The sequence below is a fragment of the Mizuhopecten yessoensis genome, unplaced genomic scaffold (assembly GCF_002113885.1).
Source record: "Mizuhopecten yessoensis strain PY_sf001 unplaced genomic scaffold, ASM211388v2 scaffold5875, whole genome shotgun sequence".
NCBI classification, from domain to species: Eukaryota; Metazoa; Mollusca; class Bivalvia; order Pectinida; family Pectinidae; genus Mizuhopecten; species Mizuhopecten yessoensis.
This window is the reverse complement of record NW_018406267.1, coordinates 98,559-118,807: the sequence shown is the minus strand read 5'-3', so window position 1 is coordinate 118,807 and position 20,249 is coordinate 98,559. Positions and strand designations below refer to the sequence as shown.

The window sequence follows — 20,249 nt, the reverse complement described above, 5'->3', positions numbered from 1 at the left end:
ATAGTTCTGACCATGATGACTGCAAACTAAACAACTATACAGTGTATCAATGTTTTACTGTATAGTGATAAATTCTTGGGAAGTTTTGTGTCGACTTGAATTTAAGTATTATTCATATTCAAAATGATTTTCAACATCGTCAAAAGATACATCTTTTCAAAATTAATCCTCACCGAAATGAAAACTCACAAAAATACTCACAAAATCAATACTTGCCAAAATAGATACTCACAAAATGAATACTCTATCAATATAGAAAATCACAAAAATACTCACAAAATTAATACTTGCAAAAATAGATCGGCACAATATTAATTCCTTTCTGTATAGAAACTCACGAAATACTCACAAAATTAATACTTGCCAAAATAGATCCTCCCCAAAATATACATCAAAGTCAATTATCCTAAAATAAAAAATCCCAAAATTGATACTTGTACTCGCCAATATTAATAAATATTCACAAAATTCCAACTCACAACATATTGACCAAAACAAATAACCCATCTAAATAGATACTGATCATAGCAAACATTTACCAGAATTAGCTGATTAGCTGATATTTAAATGTTCATATTGAAAATAATGTTACACAAAAACAACTGTAAAAAAATAAGTGGATGGAAAAACAGGAAATATTTATCAAATTTAAAATTCTGAAAGTCGTCTGAGGGTTGTGGTTTATTGTTAGTCCAAATTGTTATGTTTAAAGAAAATTCAAAAAGTTATCCAGCATTTCCTATTGTTAACTGGCACAGGACTACCAATCTTGTAAACCACATTATATTAGGTGATGTTTTTATTTTGATAGTAAATCATGAGAAGATTCAATCTTTGGGCAAACATTGAATTGTTATTAATTCAAGCAAAATATTTTCTGTTGTTGTAATAAGCCCACCGATATTTACTGCAGTTCAGTAACTATGCTAACAATTGCTATTTTATTGTCCTATAGTACATACAACCCTGTCTACTTCACAGCGTAGTGGGGTCCTGGGTGTATTGCAGGATAAATATGATTTGAGTTTAAAGAACAACTGTGAAAATAAATACTCACTAAAATAAACACTTAATACTCAACAAAATGTAATGATTTACAGTTATTAAAAAAAATGTTTTTCAGATATTGAGATTTCTGGGTTCCAAAGTATACAGGATTTCCTGATAGATATTTAGCCCTTTCACCCCTATATAACTTTGATTAATGAACTCTACCATGCATTGATCTGGATAAGTCCATTATGGTCTACAGTAGTGAAAGGGTCAAAATGAGTAAATATCAAATAAAACCTGTTTATTCTATTTAACAAAAATGTCAAAATATGTTGTGTTTTACAGGCGGATCTTGTTCCACAAGAAATCGGACAGTTTCCTGTCAACAGACAGCTACCCTGGTGTGTCCATCATCAAACCTCTTATGGGCCTAGATCCACTTTTGGAAGAAAACCTCGAAAGTCATTTTAGGATACAATATCCAAAGGTATTTCTACTGATATGACAGACGGAGAGGTCTTTAGAGAACAACTTTTCTGTTACTACAGTAGAACCTGTCTTTAGAGAACAACTTTTCTGTTACTATGGTAGAACCTGTCTTTAGAGAACAACTTTTCTGTTACTAAGGTAGAACCTGTCTTTAAAGAACAACTTTTCTGTTACTACAGTAGAACCTGTCTTTAGAGAACAACTTTTCTGTAACTATGGTAGAACCTGTCTTTAGAGACCATAACTTTTCTATTACTACGGTAGAACCTGTCTTTAGAGAACAACTTTTCTGTTACTACAGTAGAACCTGTCTTTAGAGAACAATTTTTCTGTTCCTACAGTAGAACCTGTCTTTAGAGACCACAACTTCTGTCTCAAGAGACCATCGTTCTATCACTACAAAACCTTTATGGAGCGACTCTCCCCTCTGGTAATTCGAGTAGAACCTGCCTTGAGAGCACACCCATTCTGTCACTGTTGTAAAACCTGTTTTTAGAGACCACCATTCTGTCATTGCAGAACCTTTTTCAAGAGATCACCCTGCTGTATTTGTAATAGAACCTGTATCAAGGGATGATCTCTTCAGTCACTACGGCAGAAGTTTTCTTGAGAGACCACCCTTCCTTCACTACAAAAGAACCTTTTTCAAGAGACAAGCCCTCTGTTATTTCATTAGAACCTGTCTAAAGGGACCATTCCTTCTGTCACTACAAAACCTTACTCGAGAAATGACCCCTCTGTCATTTCAGTAGAACCTGTTTAAAGGGACCATTCCTTCTATCACTAAAGTATAACCTGTCTTAAGGGATTATTCCTTTCGTCACTACAGTAGAACTCCTGTGTTCTGTCACTACAGTAGAACTAAGGCATTTTTCACTTAACCCTGATTCTTCCCAGGGTGAGTTCTAAATTTGACATTTATTGTCCCCTAACGTTTGACCCAAGGTGAGAATGATGGAACTGCCCTGGGAATTCAGTCTAACAGCTGTTGTCTGAAGCTGAGGAATGGGACTGTAGCCATCAAATAATGAATTCTTCATTGATCCAATCTGACCTCTGACCCCGGACATCAGACCTACATCAATGGCAGGGTCCAATTAAAGATCAATAGAATAGTAAAGATTTATAAATATTGAACACTGTTGTGATTCGCTGTGATGCAGACAGACTTTCACACTCGAGTATATCCATTAGCTGGGAATAGAAATCGCAACAGATGTCTACAAATAACCCCTTAACTCCACACCACATGCATTCTGATCTGAGAAAATAACATAAGTTTTATACCGTTTTGTATAGATGAGTGTACAATATTTTCCCTGAGCTTTTGTAGTACAGGTTTTGTTATTAGCTGCAGTATTGATTATGGTTTAAATGTCCCGACATGTCCATAGGCAAAGTCACCGCTGATCAGAGTCTGCTAAATGTCTGTTAACCCAGTATGACTGCACTCTGGCAGTATTCCATAAAATCAATCGCACTGGAATCGCACCAGGTGCTTTAACTTGATCTGTATTTAGTATAGACATTTAAATGATTAAATTGATTGTAAATTTCTTATTCTATTCTTACGACAAATATTTCAGTCGGTATTTAAACTAATAGATTATTCTTACCATTTCATTCTTACCGACAATCAAACCTCTAAATAATGCCCCTCATTCATTTACCACCTCGTTTACTGCCAACATACTTAATATTCAATGTTCCTTATTTAAGAACCCCTTTATGAAATTGTCACTGTGTCCCTCAGGTTATTGCCAAACACCTTTATAATGCCAAAATTTCTCTCTGCATATTGTGGCAGTATAACAAGATTTTAAGGTATTGCAAACTCTATTTCAGAAATCCTGATTATACTACATTTTGTACATAGATAGCTGTATTCTTTATACTAAAATTCCTTGTCGTATGAAAATACCATTGTACAAGGTTTTTCCTGAAGTTTTCCCATGGAAGGAGAAAATGGCGGCTTCACCTGACTAAATACATTCTTAATAATCACCAAAGTTGGCAGTAAGGTTTAGCCCTGCACTTGTTGTATCCTATAAAGATGGTCATTGAGCAATTTGTTTTCAATGAAAAAATGCTCTAAATATTTTTTTCATTGTCAGAGCTTTGATATTTATATCCTAGAATGACTTCAGGATATTTAACATCTCCTTAGGATCAGAAGCTAGAATGACTTCAGGATATTTAACATCTCCTTAGGATCAGAAGCTAGAGTGACTTCAGGATATTTAACATCTCCTTAGGATCAGAAGCTAGAGTGACTTCAGGATATTTAACATCTCCTTAGGATCAGAAGCTAGAGTGACTTCAGGATATTTAACATCTCCTTAGGATCAGAAGCTAGAGTGACTTCAGGATATTTAACATCTCCTTAGGATCAGAAGCTAGAGTGACTTCAGGATATTTAACATCTCCTTAGGATCAGAAGCTAGAGTGACTTCAGGATATTTAACATCTCCTTAGGATCAGAAGCTAGAGTGACTTCAGGATATTTAACATCTCCTTAGGATCAGAAGCTAGAGTGACTTCAGGATATTTAACATCTCCTTAGGATCAGAAGCTAGAGTGACTTCAGGATATTTAACATCTCCTTAGGATCAGAAGCTAGAGTGACTTCAGGATATTTAACATCTCCTTAGGATCAGAAGCTAGAGTGACTTCAGGATATTTAACATCTCCTTAGGATCAGAAGCTAGAGTGACTTCAGGATATTTAACATCTCCTTAGGATCAGAAGCTAGAGTGACTTCAGGATATTTAACATCTCCTTAGGATCAGAAGCTAGAGTGACTTCAGGATATTTAACATCTCCTTAGGATCAGAAGCTAGAGTGACTTCAGGATATTTAACATCTCCTTAGGATCAGAAGCTAGAGTGACTTCAGGATATTTAACATCTCCTTAGGATCAGAAGCTAGAGTGACTTCAGGATATTTAACATCTCCTTAGGATCAGAAGCTAGAGTGACTTCAGGATATTTAACATCTCCTTAGGATCAGAAGCTAGAGTGACTTCAGGATATTTAACATCTCCTTAGGATCAGAAGCTAGAGTGACTTCAGGATATTTAACATCTCCTTAGGATCAGAAGCTAGAGTGACTTCAGGATATTTAACATCTCCTTAGGATCAGAAGCTAGAGTGACTTCAGGATATTTAACATCTCCTTAGGATCAGAAGCTAGAGTGACTTCAGGATATTTAACATCTCCTTAGGATCAGAAGCTAGAGTGACTTCAGGATATTTAACATCTCCTTAGGATCAGAAGCTAGAGTGACTTCAGGATATTTAACATCTCCTTAGGATCAGAAGCTAGAGTGACTTCAGGATATTTAACATCACCTTAGGATCAGAAGCTAGAGTAAGATCTGTTAGGTGTATATTTGTGGATACCGGAAAATAACACTGCAATAGTATGATCACCACTGCCATTACAATAATTTCATTTTCAGAATTTATCATTTATAATAATAATAATATACAGCATTTGATATAGCATCCTATCTAGCTAACATAAGCTACCCTAAAGCACTTTACAGTACATAGATATACAATTAATAAAATTAGCATATACATTGAACCAATACAATTTTGAGGAATTCGCAGGAGCTGCCTTATCAGGCGCTAACTACTAGTCCTATGCCACCTGGCTAATATCCCTCTATGTGTGTATGCCTGCATGTGTGCTGGAGATGTAATGAAACATGAATTATATTGTTTAGTTGATCATTTCATTTCAGCACATGTTAAATTCATTTTGAGGTAGTGCTTGGTCTTGAAAAAATATTAAGAAATAAAATAAGGGGAAAAATAAAGAGATTTTCCTTATGTTGTTTTGGTTTTTAATTTCAGTTTGAGCTGTTATTTTGTTTTCCCGATGACCAGGATCCAGCCATAAATCTTGTAAAGCGACTTATAGAAAAATTTCCACATGTCGACGCAAAAATATTTACAGGTAAACTTTATTTGAGATGTTTGAGTAAGATAGACAATTATCCTTCTTTTTAACCCTGGAATGTTGCATGTTTACATTATAGTACAGTTGACATATTATTGAAACAATTCACATGGGTTATACCGCCATTGTTGTGACGTTTACTCTGCTGTCCAAGGTCAAGGTCATGATTAATTATTACAAATTTGAATATTTTTTTTATGTCTGGGCAATTAGATCTTAACAAGTAAATACATCTAAATGAAACTCCGCTATCACACATATTTGGCCTATAGCAAATATACTACAGTTTAAAAGCAGAAACTTTTTATCATAGCAAAGTTCTTGTCGCAAGGATTAAAGCTTCCCATTTCAAGAGGTCATAGGTCAAATCAAACTTATGAAGTTCCCATCCTATGTATTTAAAATCAATTATATATCTTTGACCACAAAGTGGAAATCACAAACATGACATACCAGATGTGTTACTTTAAATCAGATAATTTACTATTTGGAAATAAAAAATTAAATGTTTGGACTAACAGTTTGAAACTGTAGGCAATATTTTCATTGACTTTTCATCCAGTTCTTTTTATGTATTGAACAGGTGGAAAAGAGGGCATCGTGAACCCCATGGTATTCAACATGGCTCCTGGCTATGACAATGCCCAGTATGACTGTGTATGGATCTGCACCAGTCGTATCAAAGGTAATATTGCCTTATGTGTTAGACTTAACTTCAAATTGAGTTTCTGACATTCCTTATAGTCGTACTGTATATAACAGTTCAATGTAAGGACACTATTTAAATTATCCTCTTATCATTGATAGTTGTGTGCAGGCCATTGGAACCTTGCATATCTTGTTCCCCCCCCTCACACACATACTCACTTGCACAAAAAAAAGTATAATTTGTTGTCCATATTTCAAAATTCAGCATAAGGTTTTTGGATGACGCAACTATAAATGTCAAAGCATTATTTTCTGTAGTCAGATTTAAAATTAGAGGATGATGTCTTCTGGGCCTTTTGAAAATTATAGGTGCTGTATCATTGTATCACATTGTTTGTTGTCAGTACAGGTCCCTTAGGCCTCTTGTTTATAGAAGTTTGTCTGTAGTGCAGGCCAAATGGGCCTGTTGTTTACTGAGGCTTCACTCTTGTATTACATTGATTTACTTGTAGACAACAGAGGTTCCTTGAGTTTATAAAAGCCTTACCACTGTATTGCAAGTGTAAAGTTGTTTATAAACAGCACATGCCCATTGGACCTCTTCATTACGGAAGTCTTCCTGTTATATAACATTGTTTTTTGGTGCCAGCACATAGACCTATTGGGCCTCTTGTTTACCGAGGCTTACTGTAGTATTGTTTGTTTTTAGCCAATGCAGACCCATTTGGCCTCTTGTTTATCAAAGTCTTTTGTTTGTTTTTAGCCAATACAAACCCATTGGGCCTCTTGTTTACTGAAGCCTTACTGTAATATTGTTTGTTTGTAGCTAATACAGATATAATTGTTGACATGGCGTCCAAGTTACAACACCCAAGTGTAGCTCTTGTTCACCAGATGCCTTTTACCACCGATATTAGTGGATTTGCCGCGGCTGTAGAAAAGGTTGGCCCTATTAACTTTTCTTTCTCATATATGTTCTTATTCCTAATTAATATATTTTTTTTTAAATTGCTGTAATCCTTTATGAAAATCAAATATCAATACACATGTACTACAATAAGCTTTTTAATTTCGTATGTTCTCTGAGGTTCACTGGACATGTGTCACTGTAATTTCTTTTAATAATTTTCCAGGTTTCAAATAGACTAAAGTTTCATTTCATAAGTTTTCAGCTACCGATTTTACATATACATTAATTAATTAATCGGTATTGTTTTCGTAAAAATTCAAGCTAGAGTTACAAATCTGGATTTTGTTCATTATTACAGATTTACTTTGGGTGTGCTATGGCGAGGTTCTACCCAGCCTTCAATACTCTAGGGCTGTGCTGTTGTACTGGCATGTCCTATATGTTTAAAAAATCCCTCCTAGACGAGTTGAAGGGGCTCAATTATTATGGACGCTACCTCGCCGAAGATTTCTTTCTCACATCAGCATTACATGAAAAGTAAGTCTGTTTTTTTCAGTAAAAATCAACTATTAAAGCCCAAAACTTGAAATGGATAAGATACCAGATCGAAATTCTTGTTTATACAGACACTAAATTTCATTTAAGGATGTCATGTTATATCTGATAATGTATCTCCTTTTTAAAAGAGTTTCACACTAAAAAAACATATGATACCTGTTAGAATGACCTCCCTTTAACTATGTACAGTATTAAATGGAAGAAAAAATGAAAAGATTTTTAATCATTTGATTTGCTGGTATCCCTGTAAAAGCAGTTGGATAATCATAATTTTGTTATCTCGTTGGATTTGTAAATTAATGTTCAAAATCTATGTCTCGTAGTGGACACCTTGGATTTAATTTTAAAACTAGCTCTTATTTTTCCAGAGGTCATAAACTTGTACTATCAGCATACCCAGCACAACAAAATATAGCTTCTCTTACACTACGAGCTTTTAAAGACAGAATGGTCAGGTAAGTAATTTGTGGTCAGGTAGTGAATGGTCAAGTAGCTAAAGACAGAATGGTCAGGTTAGTCACTTGTGGTCAGAGAATGGTCAAATATAAAGTTAACGACAGAATGGTCAGGTAAGTAATTTGTGGTCAGGTAGTGAATGGTCTAGTAGCTAAAGACAGAATGGTCAGGTAAGTAATTTGTGGTCAGGTAGTGAATGGTCAAGTAGCTAAAGACAGAATGGTCAAGTAAGTAATTTGTGGCAAGGTAGTGTATGGTCAGGTAAGTAACTTGGGGTCAGTTAGTGAATGGTCAAGTAGCTAAAGACAGAATGGTCAGATAAGTAACTAGTGGTCAGTTAGAGAATGGTCAGGTAAGTAACTTGGGGTCAGTTAGTGAATGGTCAAGTAGCTAAAGACAGAATGGTCAGATAAGTAATGTGTGATTTATTATTTTCATATAATTTCAATAAATGTCGAAAAATGGGAGGGGTGCTTATTTACTGTTGAAGACAGTAATTATATATGTATATATACAGTAGTTATATAAGTTAATCAGATAAACTACTCCCATGAATTTCTGTCTAGGAGGACATACTTACCTATAAATGAGCAAGGAATATAACAGTTTAAGGTCTGTAAGTTAGTCATTGGCTTACAGGTCAAGTTTAATCTGTTAATCAGCTAGATTAATCACCTGTAGTAAAAATGTACATTTTTTGTGTGTCAGGTGGACCAGACTTCGCCTGAACATGATACCATTGGTAGCAGGTTTTCTAGAACCTCTATCTGATTGCGTTCCCTCTGGCCTTATTGGAGGATGGACCTTCTACCATTTCTTCGGAGTTCATATGTATTATTTTTTCCCTATCCACGTGTTGGCAATGCTGTGGGTGGATTATTTACAATTAAGGATGGTTCAGGTAAATTTTATAAACTCCACTTAATGCCACGATGTTTGATATCCCTTTATGGAAAGTATCATGGAATCATAAAACACCATTTATCGCTCTGTAGACACAATTTTGTCATACATCATAGAAATAGATATAATGCCTTAAGACTTAACTTGATATCATTCATGTTGGTGGTTAGTATCATATCATGGTACAAAAATATGCGATAAAGACTATTGATATCAAGTTCTCTTAATATCATGTGATATTGCCGTTTGCCCTAAGTATAAACTATAAAATGACCTATACAGACTCGATGTTATGGGAACATTGATACACTTTCTTGGTCCAGTGGTGACCACACTGCTGTTAAAAGATGTCTTTACTGTCCTAGATATGTATCGTTTTTATACAAATCACAAATTATAAGTGTAAGCTTAGTATACATCCTTAACTCTTACAAGAATCACAAGCATAATGTGTAAGGTATTGTACACCCTTAACTCTTACAAGAATCACAGGTATAATGTGTAAAGTAGTATACACCCTTTACTCTTACAAAAATAACAGGTATAATGTGTAAGGTAGCATACACCCTTAACTCTTTCAAAAATCACAGGTATAATGTTTAAAGTAGTATACACCCATAACTCTTACAAAAATCACAGGTATAATGTGTAAAGTAGTATACACCGTTAACTCTTACAAAAATCACAGGTATATTGTGTAAAGTAGTATACACCCATAACTCTTACAAAAATCACAGGTATAATGTGTAAGGTAGTATACACCCTTAACTCTTACAAAAATCACAGGTATAATGTGTAAGGTAGTATACACCCTTAACTCTTACAAAAATCACAGGTATAATGTGTAAAGTAGTATACACCCTTAACTCTTACAAAAATCACAGGTATAATGTGTAAAGTAGTATACACCCTTAACTCTTACAAAAATCACAGGTATAATGTGTAAAGTAGTATACACCCTTAACTCTTACAAAAATCACAGGTATAATGTGTAAAGTAGTATACACCCTTAACTCTTACAAAAATCACAGGTATAATGTGTAAAGTAGTATACACCCTTAACTCTTACAAAAATCACAGGTATAATGTGTAAAGTAGTATACACCCTTAACTCTTACAAAAATCACAGGTATAATGTGTAAGGTAGTATACACCCTTAACTCTTACAAAAATCACAGGTATAATGTGTAAAGTAGTATACACCCTTAACTCTTACAAAAATCACAGGTATAATGTGTAAAGTAGTATACACCCTTAACTCTTACAAAAATCACAGGTATAATGTGTAAAGTAGTATACACCCTTAACTCTTACAAAAATCACAGGTATAATGTGTAAAGTAGTATACACCCTTAACTCTTACAAAAATCACAGGTATAATGTGTAAAGTAGTATACACCCTTAACTCTTACAAAAATCACAGGTATAATGTGTAAAGTAGTATACACCCTTAACTCTTACAAAAATCACAGGTATAATGTGTAAAGTAGTATACACCCTTAACTCTTACAAAAATCACAGGTATAATGTGTAAAGTAGTATACACCCTTAACTCTTACAAAAATCACAGGTATAATGTGTAAAGTAGTATACACCCTTAACTCTTACAAAAATCACAGGTATAATGTGTAAAGTAGTATACACCCTTAACTCTTACAAAAATCACAGGTATAATGTGTAAAGTAGTATACACCCTTAACTCTTACAAAAATCACAGGTATAATGTGTAAGGTAGTTTACACCCTTAACTCTAACAAAAATCACAGACAAAAATTGAAAGGCAGCAAATTCTGAAGTACATGTGTAATTTCATTAATGCATTAATGTATCTGATATATTTTTAGCTCACCTGGCACGAAGGGCCAAGTGAGCTTATGCCATGGTGCAGCGTCAGTCGTTCGTCCGTCGTCCTGCGTCCGGCGTCCGGCGTCAATATTTTACTTTAAACAACTTCTTCTGAATAACCAAAATGCCCAGAGTGATGATTTTTGGATAGTAGCATGCTGTGATGAAAGGCTACCAAGTTTGTTCAAATGAATGACCTTCGTCCATTTTCAAGGTCACAGGGGTCAATTGTCTTAAAAAATCTTTATACAACTTCTTCTGAATAACTAAGAGGCCTAGGCTAATGATATTTGGCTAGTAACATGCTAGCGTGAAGGCATACCAGGTTTGTTCAAATGAATGACCGTTACTTATATTCAAGGTCACAGGGTCAAATATGTTAAACACCTTTAAACAACTTCTTCTCAATAACCAAAAGGCCTAGGATGATGCTATTTGGCCAGTAGCATGCTGTGATGAAGGGCTACCAAGTTTGTTCGAATGAATGACCTTGACTTATATTCAAGGTCACGGGTCAAATATGTTAAAAACCTTTAAACAACTTCTTCTCAATAACCGAAAGTCTTAGGATGATGATATTTGGCCAGTAGCATGCTGGGATAAAGGGCAACCAGGTTTATTCAAATGAATGACCTTTACATATATTCAAGGTCACAGGGGCCGATGATATTTGGTCATTAACAGGCTGGGATGAAGGGCTACCAATTTTGTCAAAATGAATGACCTTCGCCCATATTCAAGGTCACAGTGGTCAATATATGTTTAAATCTTTAAATGACTTGTTCTGTATAACCAATAGATCCAGGGTTATGATATTTTGCCAAAAGCATGCTTGGTTGGAAGACTTTAAACTCTGTTCAACCTAATGTCCTTTTTCTACATTCAAGGTCACAGGCGTCATATGTTTAAATCTTTTAATAGGCTCTTATGAGTCAAACACTGATATTCTTCCTGTAGCTGCATTTTAGTCCACTTTAAAGATTACAAGTGTGAGATTAATACCAGGTGAGCAATTCAGGCCCATTGGGTTCTTGTTAAAATAGCATACTATAAATTTATACAGCTTCTTCTGAACAACAAAGAGGCCAAGGCTAATGATATTTGGCCAGTAACATGCTAGAATGAAGGGCTACCAGGTTTGTTCAAATGAATGACCTTTACTTATATTCAAGGTCACAGGGGTCAAATATGTTAAAAACCTTTGAACAACTTCTCAATAACCAAAAGGCCTATGATGATGCTATTTGGCCAGTAGTATGCTGTGATGAAAGGCTACCAAGTTTGTTCAAATGAATGACCTTCGTCCATTTTCAAGGTCACAGGGGTCAATTGTCTTAAATCTTTATACAACTTCTTCTGAATAACAAAGAGGCCAAGGCTAATAATATTTGGCCAGTAACATGCTAGAATGAAGGGCTACCAGGTTTGTTCAAATGAATAACCTTTACTTATATTCAAGGTCACAGGGGTCAAATATGTTAAAAAACCTTTAAACAACTTCTTCTCAATAACCAAAAGGCCTATGATGATGCTATTTGGCCAGTAGTATGCTGTGATGAAAGGCTACCAAGTTTGTTCAAATGAATGACCTTCGTCCATTTTCAAGGTCACAGGGGTCAATTGTCTTAAAAATCTTTATACAACTTNGAAAAAATAGGTGCAGGCATGCAAAGGTTTTTTGTTTGTTTGTTTTTTGTTTTTGCAGAAATGGATGGAAATCAAAAAACAAATTGTGTATGTTTTAAAGAATTATTAATTTGTTCTTCTTTGATTTTCAGAATGGACCTCCACCATTTTCTAAGCTCAAATATGTGCTATATTGGGTATTCCGAGAACTGATGGCCACATTTATATATTTGGAAGCCATTTTAAAACCACGAACAATTCCGTGGGGCAAGAAAGTATTCAAGGTGACGCTGGGTGGACATACTACCCTTGTGACGGACAAGGCCCATGATTGACATAGGTATTCTCTAGGGATGAAATTTACTGCAATATGGATTTTAAAACTTGTCCTCCGTAAAATGATCTGACTTCTGTGCGTATCAGACTTTTGAAAAGTGCAGAAGGACCAAGATGCTGAGGTATCGCTGTGTTTGAATGTTGGAGTGAAATATTATCAGATCTGTGCTATTTTTACGTGTCAATGATCTATAGGATGATACACACGGACATCGCAACTTCAAGACAAAGCATTCCTAGAGAATACAACTGGCTGCTGATTCACCTGAGTGCTACCATAACACTGCTGTTTACAGATTACTCAGTTTCTAAAGAGCAAGCTCCCAGAATTTTCAACAGTCTACTTAGAGGTGCATTTCCACACTGAACTGCTGGAATTGTATTTCATGTTGAAGTTTTATACATATAACGACCTCGCCTGTATTACAAACATCTTTTCTGACTTATGTCCCTTCTTAACGACCTCACCTGTATCAGGAAAGTCAGGGACTTTTTAACAAGCTTAACTGTATCAGGAAATTCTAGTGTGATGTCTTGACGAACTCACCTGTACCAGGAAATTCTACTATTCTTCCTTAATGAGCTCACCTGTACCAGGAAATTCTACTGTTTTACTGTGTGGGTTGTATTATCAACCGATGTAATTCTACTGACAATCACATTCTACTGTGTGAGTGTTACCATCAACAGGGTGGTTTTACTAACGACCTCATTGTTATCTTAGATAGTAGATCAATACAACAATGCAAAACATGTTCAACTTGGTAAGGCATAAACCAAAATCACACACCTCAGTATTGCAGTGGGATGGTCTTTTGTTTGTATTGTTATGGTTCAGTCCATGTGAACGCAATAGGGAAGTCAAGCTACAAAGAATCTGCTGTTTATAGTAGCTGGTTTTACAACATCATTTTGTCAAAGATGGTACACTTTTTGTTGATATTGGTGTCTCCCAATTAGGAGTCGCTGTACTGCTTGTTCTGGCACCTTCCAAATGTACAGCCCCACCTGGAAAGCAGGGTAGACAACTCTGGCGATACAGATCTGTCACACTTTCATTCCTGTGGGAAAGAAATTCAGACATGTTAAGTGTAATGCAAGGTCATGTGTATAATATTAGAGCATTTAGTTTATTTAAACAAATTCTGGAGTTAGAATATATGAAGTATATAAATTATGATTTGTTGTGTTTATTTTTGTTAAGATATAGTACATATAATATGTAGTTGTTATGTAGCCATGTAGCATGTATTTAAGTTAAGGATGTATGCTATCATGTATGAATAATTATGTGTAAACAATTTTTTTCTTACATGTACACAAGACGCATATCTCCAGAGAGATCAATAATTCATTTAAGTTGAGAAGAAAAAGCAAAAAAGATATTTCAGTTTTTTCAAATGAGAAATCGCAAACTTCCCCTATTTGGCCTAAAATACACCATGATTAACAAGTAGTAGTGACACTTTATAAAATATGTTGATCAGTAGGAGAGCCTGGGCACAATCCAGATTAATTGACAGGTCACATGTATCTAACACATCAAAGTTTTGTACTGTATACAGTATTACATTAAAGTTTCGTACTGTATACAGTATTACATCAACCTTTTGTACTGTATACAGTATAACATCAACGTTTTGTACTGTACCGTATACAAAATCACATCAAAGTTTTGTACTGTATACAGTATTACATCAAAGTTTTGTACCGTACACAGTATTACATCAAAGTTTTGTACTGTATACAGTATTACACCAAACATAAGTACTGCATATATACTGTATGTATGACATCAAGCATAAATACAAATGGCTGTATGTTATGAAGTGTTTCAATTAATTGTGTTTGAAATTAAGAATTTTTTAAAGAATATAAATTATTGATACAATGGTATTTTTTTGTTTGCATTATCAGAAGAACTTTTTCATGTATACATATTTTTATGTTCCTACATTAGAAGCATACACCAGTTGAATGCCACATCTTCACATCTGTAGGGCTATTTGACTGAAATATATTTAACTATAATACTCTAAAATTTTGCTTCATGTAAATTTGTGGTGAACATTTTGATAGGAACACAATAGATATTTTATCTGCTGGCAGTGTTAACTGGACACTTGATTAACTGACATACATAATAGTGTGTATGGTTACATATGTGTGACATACATAATAGTGTGTATGGTTACGTATGTGTGACATACATAATAGTGTGTATGGTTACGTATGTGTGACATACATAATAGTGTGTATGGTTACGTATGTGTGACATACATAATAGTGTGTATGGTTACGTATGTGTGACATACATAATAGTGTGTATGGTTACGTATGTGTGACATACATAATAGTGTGTATGGTTACGTATGTGTGACATACATAATAGTGTGTATGGTTACGTATGTGTGACATACATAATAGTGTGTATGGTTACGTATGTGTGACATACATAATAGTGTGTATGGTTACGTATGTGTGACATACATAATAGTGTGTATGGTTACGTATGTGTGACATACATAATAGTGTGTATGGTTACGTATGTGTGACATACATAATAGTGTGTATGGTTACGTATGTGTGACATACATAATAGTGTGTATGGTTACGTATGTGTGACATACATAATAGTGTGTATGGTTACGTATGTGTGACATACATAATAGTGTGTATGGTTACGTATGTGTGACATACATAATAGTGTGTATGGTTACGTATGTGTGACATACATAATAGTGTGTATGGTTACGTATGTGTGACATACATAATAGTGTGTATGGTTACGTATGTGTTTGACTGGTGGTTTTTGTTGTTTGTTTTGTGTGGGGAAAATGTGATGAAGCTTATATTGTTATTTGTGATATTTGATATTATTGTGTGGCAATATTTTTATATAAGACAAGTTATCTATAGTCCCACTTTTTTATTCCTTTTACAGTTAACATTCCTTACATGGTAATACATTTATATACGTTACTAGTAACGATCATTGGTTAGCTACATTTATATACCAGGTACTTGTACTAGTAACACAACTACAGGTAGAAGTAACATGACCACAGGAACTAGTAACACAACTACAGGTGGAAGTAACATGACCACAGGAACTAGTAACACGACCAGAGGGACTAGTAACACAACCAGAGGGACTAGTAACACGACCAGAGGGACTAGAAACATGACCGGAGGTACTAGTAACATGACAACAGGTACTAGTAACACGACTACAGGAACTAGTAACATGACCAGGGACTAGTAACATGACCACAGGTACTAGTAACACAACCACAAGTTTCTGTTTCTGCCATATAATTGCCTTCTTCACCATGATGAAGATCATGCAATATTTATAACTGCCGTGTAGCAGTTACTAGTAACGATCAGTGGATAGCTAATTTATATACCAGATACTAGTTACACAACCACAGGTATAAGTAACACGACCAAAGGTACTAGTAACATGACCAGAAGAACTAGTAACACCACTACAGAAACTAGTAACACAACCACAGGTTGAAGCTACACAACCAAAGGTATCAGTAACACGACCACAGATACTAGTAACAATCAGTGGACGATTCAAGATAAGTATTACAGAAATCATTTGTATGATATAAAAGGGGGACAACTTTTGGTGAAATCATAGTTGTGATACACTAGGGAGTTACTCTCACGTAGGTCACACTAACAACAGTCACAGATATATACATAAGGGAGAGAACTCTTGGTGAAGTCCAGGTATGATACATATAAGGGAGGTAATTCTTGGTGAAGTCCAGGTATGATACATATAAGGGAGGTAACTCTTACAATGGTCACCGATATATACATAAGGGAGAGAACTCTTGGTGAAGTCCAGGTATGATACATATAAGGGAGGTAATTCTTGGTGAAGTCCAGGTATGATATATATAAGGGAGGTAACTCTTGGTGAAGTCCAGGTATGATATATATAAGGGAGGTAACTCTTGGTGAAGTCCAGGTATGATATATATATAAGGGAGGTAACTCTTACAATGGTCACCGATATGATATTACAATGGTTAAATAATCATGTAATTCAATTTTCCTGGTAGGGTACACACAAACCTGATTGTCTCTGAGATGTCCTGGATGTTGTCGACAAATAAATATCTATGATTCTTTTTTTTAAGGAATGCATTAATAGCAACAGATATGTGGCCCATGTATCAACATTGACATTGTGTAATTGACCATTTCATTATAAGATATATATTCTTGACATTCAAGTTTACTTTTCAAATTTCATGTTTTATACACTAAATGCTTAACAACTTTCCTATTAGAGTGTGAAATAGGCGTTTCAGGACTTTTTAATCTCCGAAAACAGATATGGTGCTCAGAGTCAACTAATAGCTGTGTGTATTGGCCCAGATTCTTCCCATCTAAATCATTTTCTCATTCATTGAAATTGAAAACATTAATATGGCTATATGGAGTAATATTCCAGGTGTAACAAAAATCTTATAGTGTCGCAGGACAGAAAGCCGACATTGACAAAATCATGAAAACTTTTAAACATCACAAGTTTTTAACAGAATTTTTTTATATTTTTACTATAACTAAATAATTTTCCAAAGTTGTCAAAATTAGTAAATAGCCACAAACTCATTGAATATTGCCATTTGTCATAAGATTGGAATCCAGTATTTTTACTGATTTCCTATTTTTATTGTGTGTGCTTTAAAAGGGAACTATTTTGTGAAGTTAAGTTGTATGACCAAACAATAGAGTTTGTATAACATATGCCACTGTTAAGCTGTATACACGAAGCAGTGTTTGTTTATGTATGGGTAGCGTGTTTTATGTAAATGAAATGGTTCAGTAAAAGCTAGCATTTCATGTTTGAAATCCATGTTTCTTTCCATTTCATATCATTCATGTTTCCTTTCTTTCATTTTGTATGACATTCATGCGTTAATTATTCTAATCTGTACATATTCTGAATATTAACTACCATATATAATTATTGTACACAAACTAATTTGAATTTTTGAAATTTGAATACCAAAAACTATTTTGATTTAAATAAGGAAAATTAATCAAACAATGTCTGATATTTTCTCCCTGTGTGTTCAAACCTTAATACTAAGTACTCCACAGAAAATATGCATAATACAATTGCTCAATTATTTAATTATCTGATGTATTGGTTATACGAGAGTATGGGTTTGTTATACAGACGTAGGGCCTTGATATACTGGAAGACGACATTGTTATGCAGTGGTGGGGCCCAGTTATACTGTAGTAGGGCCTCATTATGCAGTAGTGCAGCCTTGTAATAGTAGCAGGGCCTGGTTATACTGGAAGATGACGTTACAAGGCCCTGGTTATACTGAAAGATGACATTATCTAGTGGTTGGGGCCCAGTTATACTGTATTGGGACCTTGTAAAAGTGGCAGGGCCTGGCTATACTGGAAGATGAGGTTATTGGTGGGGCCCAGTTATACTGTAGTAGGGCCTTGTAATAGTGGCAGGGCCTGGTTATACTGCTGCAGGGCCTCTTTATACTGTTTTATACGGGAAGGGGTCTTGCAAAGCCTGGTTATACGGGAATGGGATCTGGTAATACTGATAAACCTTGACCAGTATATAGGGATCAGATCTAGTTATAAATGGTGTTGTCTGCTGATTCATTGGTGGGGCCAGGAAATACAGGGTTGGAATGTTAAAGTTATACATAAATGGGGCCTGATTATCCTACACAGGGCAAAATTTATCATTAGTTTCTAGCATTTGTCCGTTGCTCTACTACTTGCAAATTATATAAGTCTTTGCCAAGCAGTTCTTCTATATTAAGATATATATAGAACTAATACAATGAAAACGTTAGAGCAAAGAAATAATTAAAATGAATAAATTTATTATGTAATTATTTGTGTAAAAATAAAACAGTATTAGTCATTACTTCTCTCTGTATATCAAAGAAAACATCAGGCATAATAAAAATTGCTAGACCCTTATATATGACTCGTTCCCCCCACCTCCTACTTCTTACAACTGACCACAACCCCCCCCNCGTGAACTGTATTTAAGACATTGCTACAATTAAATATTGTGGCTTTTTAAAGGAACGTTTTCTATTCTCCAGATAGTAAGTTTATTCTGTGAAGCAGTCGTAATTTTAGCTGAAAATAGGTGTTTTTTTGGTTTGTTTGTGTGGTTTGGTGTCTTTTAAAGATATTGTAACTTTGAGTTGTTTCCTGTGGACTGTAATCATTGTACGTGTGTAGTCCTGATGAATAGTTGTACCCAACTGTCTGTGTTGTAAAAATGACTGAATTTAGATTAATGGACTGTTTCTGGTAATGGAATTTTATAAGAATAGTGAATAAGAAATAGGATCTGAACAAGATTATGATTATTTGATAAAATAGAAATCACCAATGCCAAATCTAGATAGCTGTTATATTCCCTTTAAACAGTATAATGGCAGTATCCAATACAAATGCATGCTGGGAACAGTGTGTTCATTAAGCGGTAGATCAATATTTACGAAACATAAATTAGTAAGAACTGGATATAGCCTCCCTGTCTGTGTGCAGACCACACAAATTCTATCTGTGTGTAGACCACACAAATTCTATCTGTGTGCAAAACACAAAATATATCTGTGCAAAACACACAAATTATATCTGTGCAAAACACACAAATTATATCTGTGTGCAGACCACACAAATTATATCTGTGTGCAGACCACACAAAATTATATCTGTGTGCAGACCACACAAAATTCATATTATGATAAAATCTTCCTCGATCTGTGTGCAGACCACACAAACTATATCTGTGTGCAGACCACACAAACTATATCTGACCTGGGCTAGATATTAACAACGACTGCTATGAACAGCTTTGGCAGTGATTTTAACCAGTAGGAATACCAACTTGAACTAGTTTTAAATAACATACTACCTCCTTTTAGTTTTCGGATGGGGTGGAGATAGACTATCTCTGCCACACACAAACTTTATAAGGAGATAAAATGTAGTTATTTCGAAATAAACTGGAACATGCTTCATGTTGAAAGGTCTGTTTTATAATTTTATGACCTTATCAAATGCAAATTGAAAGCTGAGATTCAAGTGCTTATATCTAGGTTTTTAATTTTTTAATTTTTAAACACAATTATTTTCTAGACAGAGTAGCCATTTTGCTGCAAGGAATTATATGATCAATAACTGACACAATGATGACAAAGATATCAATGATCAGACCATGGCATTCATAGCGTAACCAACGCCCCATGAATTTGGTAAGATTATGTAATGGCAGTCTCATTCATTGATAAATATCAACATGGAGAATATATGGAAACAAAAAATATTACAGATATTGCTAAAAACTCTGCTGTTTTGAAGCTTTTGTAAGTAAATCTGTCATGTCATCAGCTCTGTAATATATATATTTAGCTGCAGGAGGCTTTGTAAAGTGTTTCAACAAAAGTCAATTATACCAACAAGTGTCCAGCATTGTGTTTATATTAGGTAC

At 34.8% G+C, this 20,249-nt stretch overlaps 1 protein-coding gene across 7 annotated transcripts in view; it reads left to right on the top strand.

Annotated features, from left to right (window-relative positions):
* The window catches only part of LOC110451185 (ceramide glucosyltransferase-like), a 68,428-nt gene extending 49,658 nt beyond the window's left edge, over window positions 1-18,770 (top strand). For 4 of the 7 annotated variants that reach the window (XM_021499062.1, XM_021499059.1, XM_021499060.1 and 1 more), the window contains 8 exons: window positions 1,339-1,480; window positions 5,343-5,445; window positions 6,032-6,133; window positions 6,923-7,038; window positions 7,365-7,543; window positions 7,933-8,019; window positions 8,729-8,921; window positions 12,547-16,679. In XM_021499062.1, coding sequence (XP_021354737.1) covers window positions 1,339-1,480; window positions 5,343-5,445; window positions 6,032-6,133; window positions 6,923-7,038; window positions 7,365-7,543; window positions 7,933-8,019; window positions 8,729-8,921; window positions 12,547-12,729 — 1,105 coding nt within the window. In that variant the 3' untranslated portion in view covers window positions 12,730-16,679. Of the gene's footprint in view, window positions 1-1,338; window positions 1,481-5,342; window positions 5,446-6,031; window positions 6,134-6,922; window positions 7,039-7,364; window positions 7,544-7,932; window positions 8,020-8,728; window positions 8,922-12,546 lie in introns of all 7 variants that reach the window. The other 3 variants (XR_002463044.1, XR_002463043.1, XR_002463042.1) reach the window with 3 other exon arrangements.
* Window positions 18,771-20,249: the final 1,479 nt, after the last annotated feature.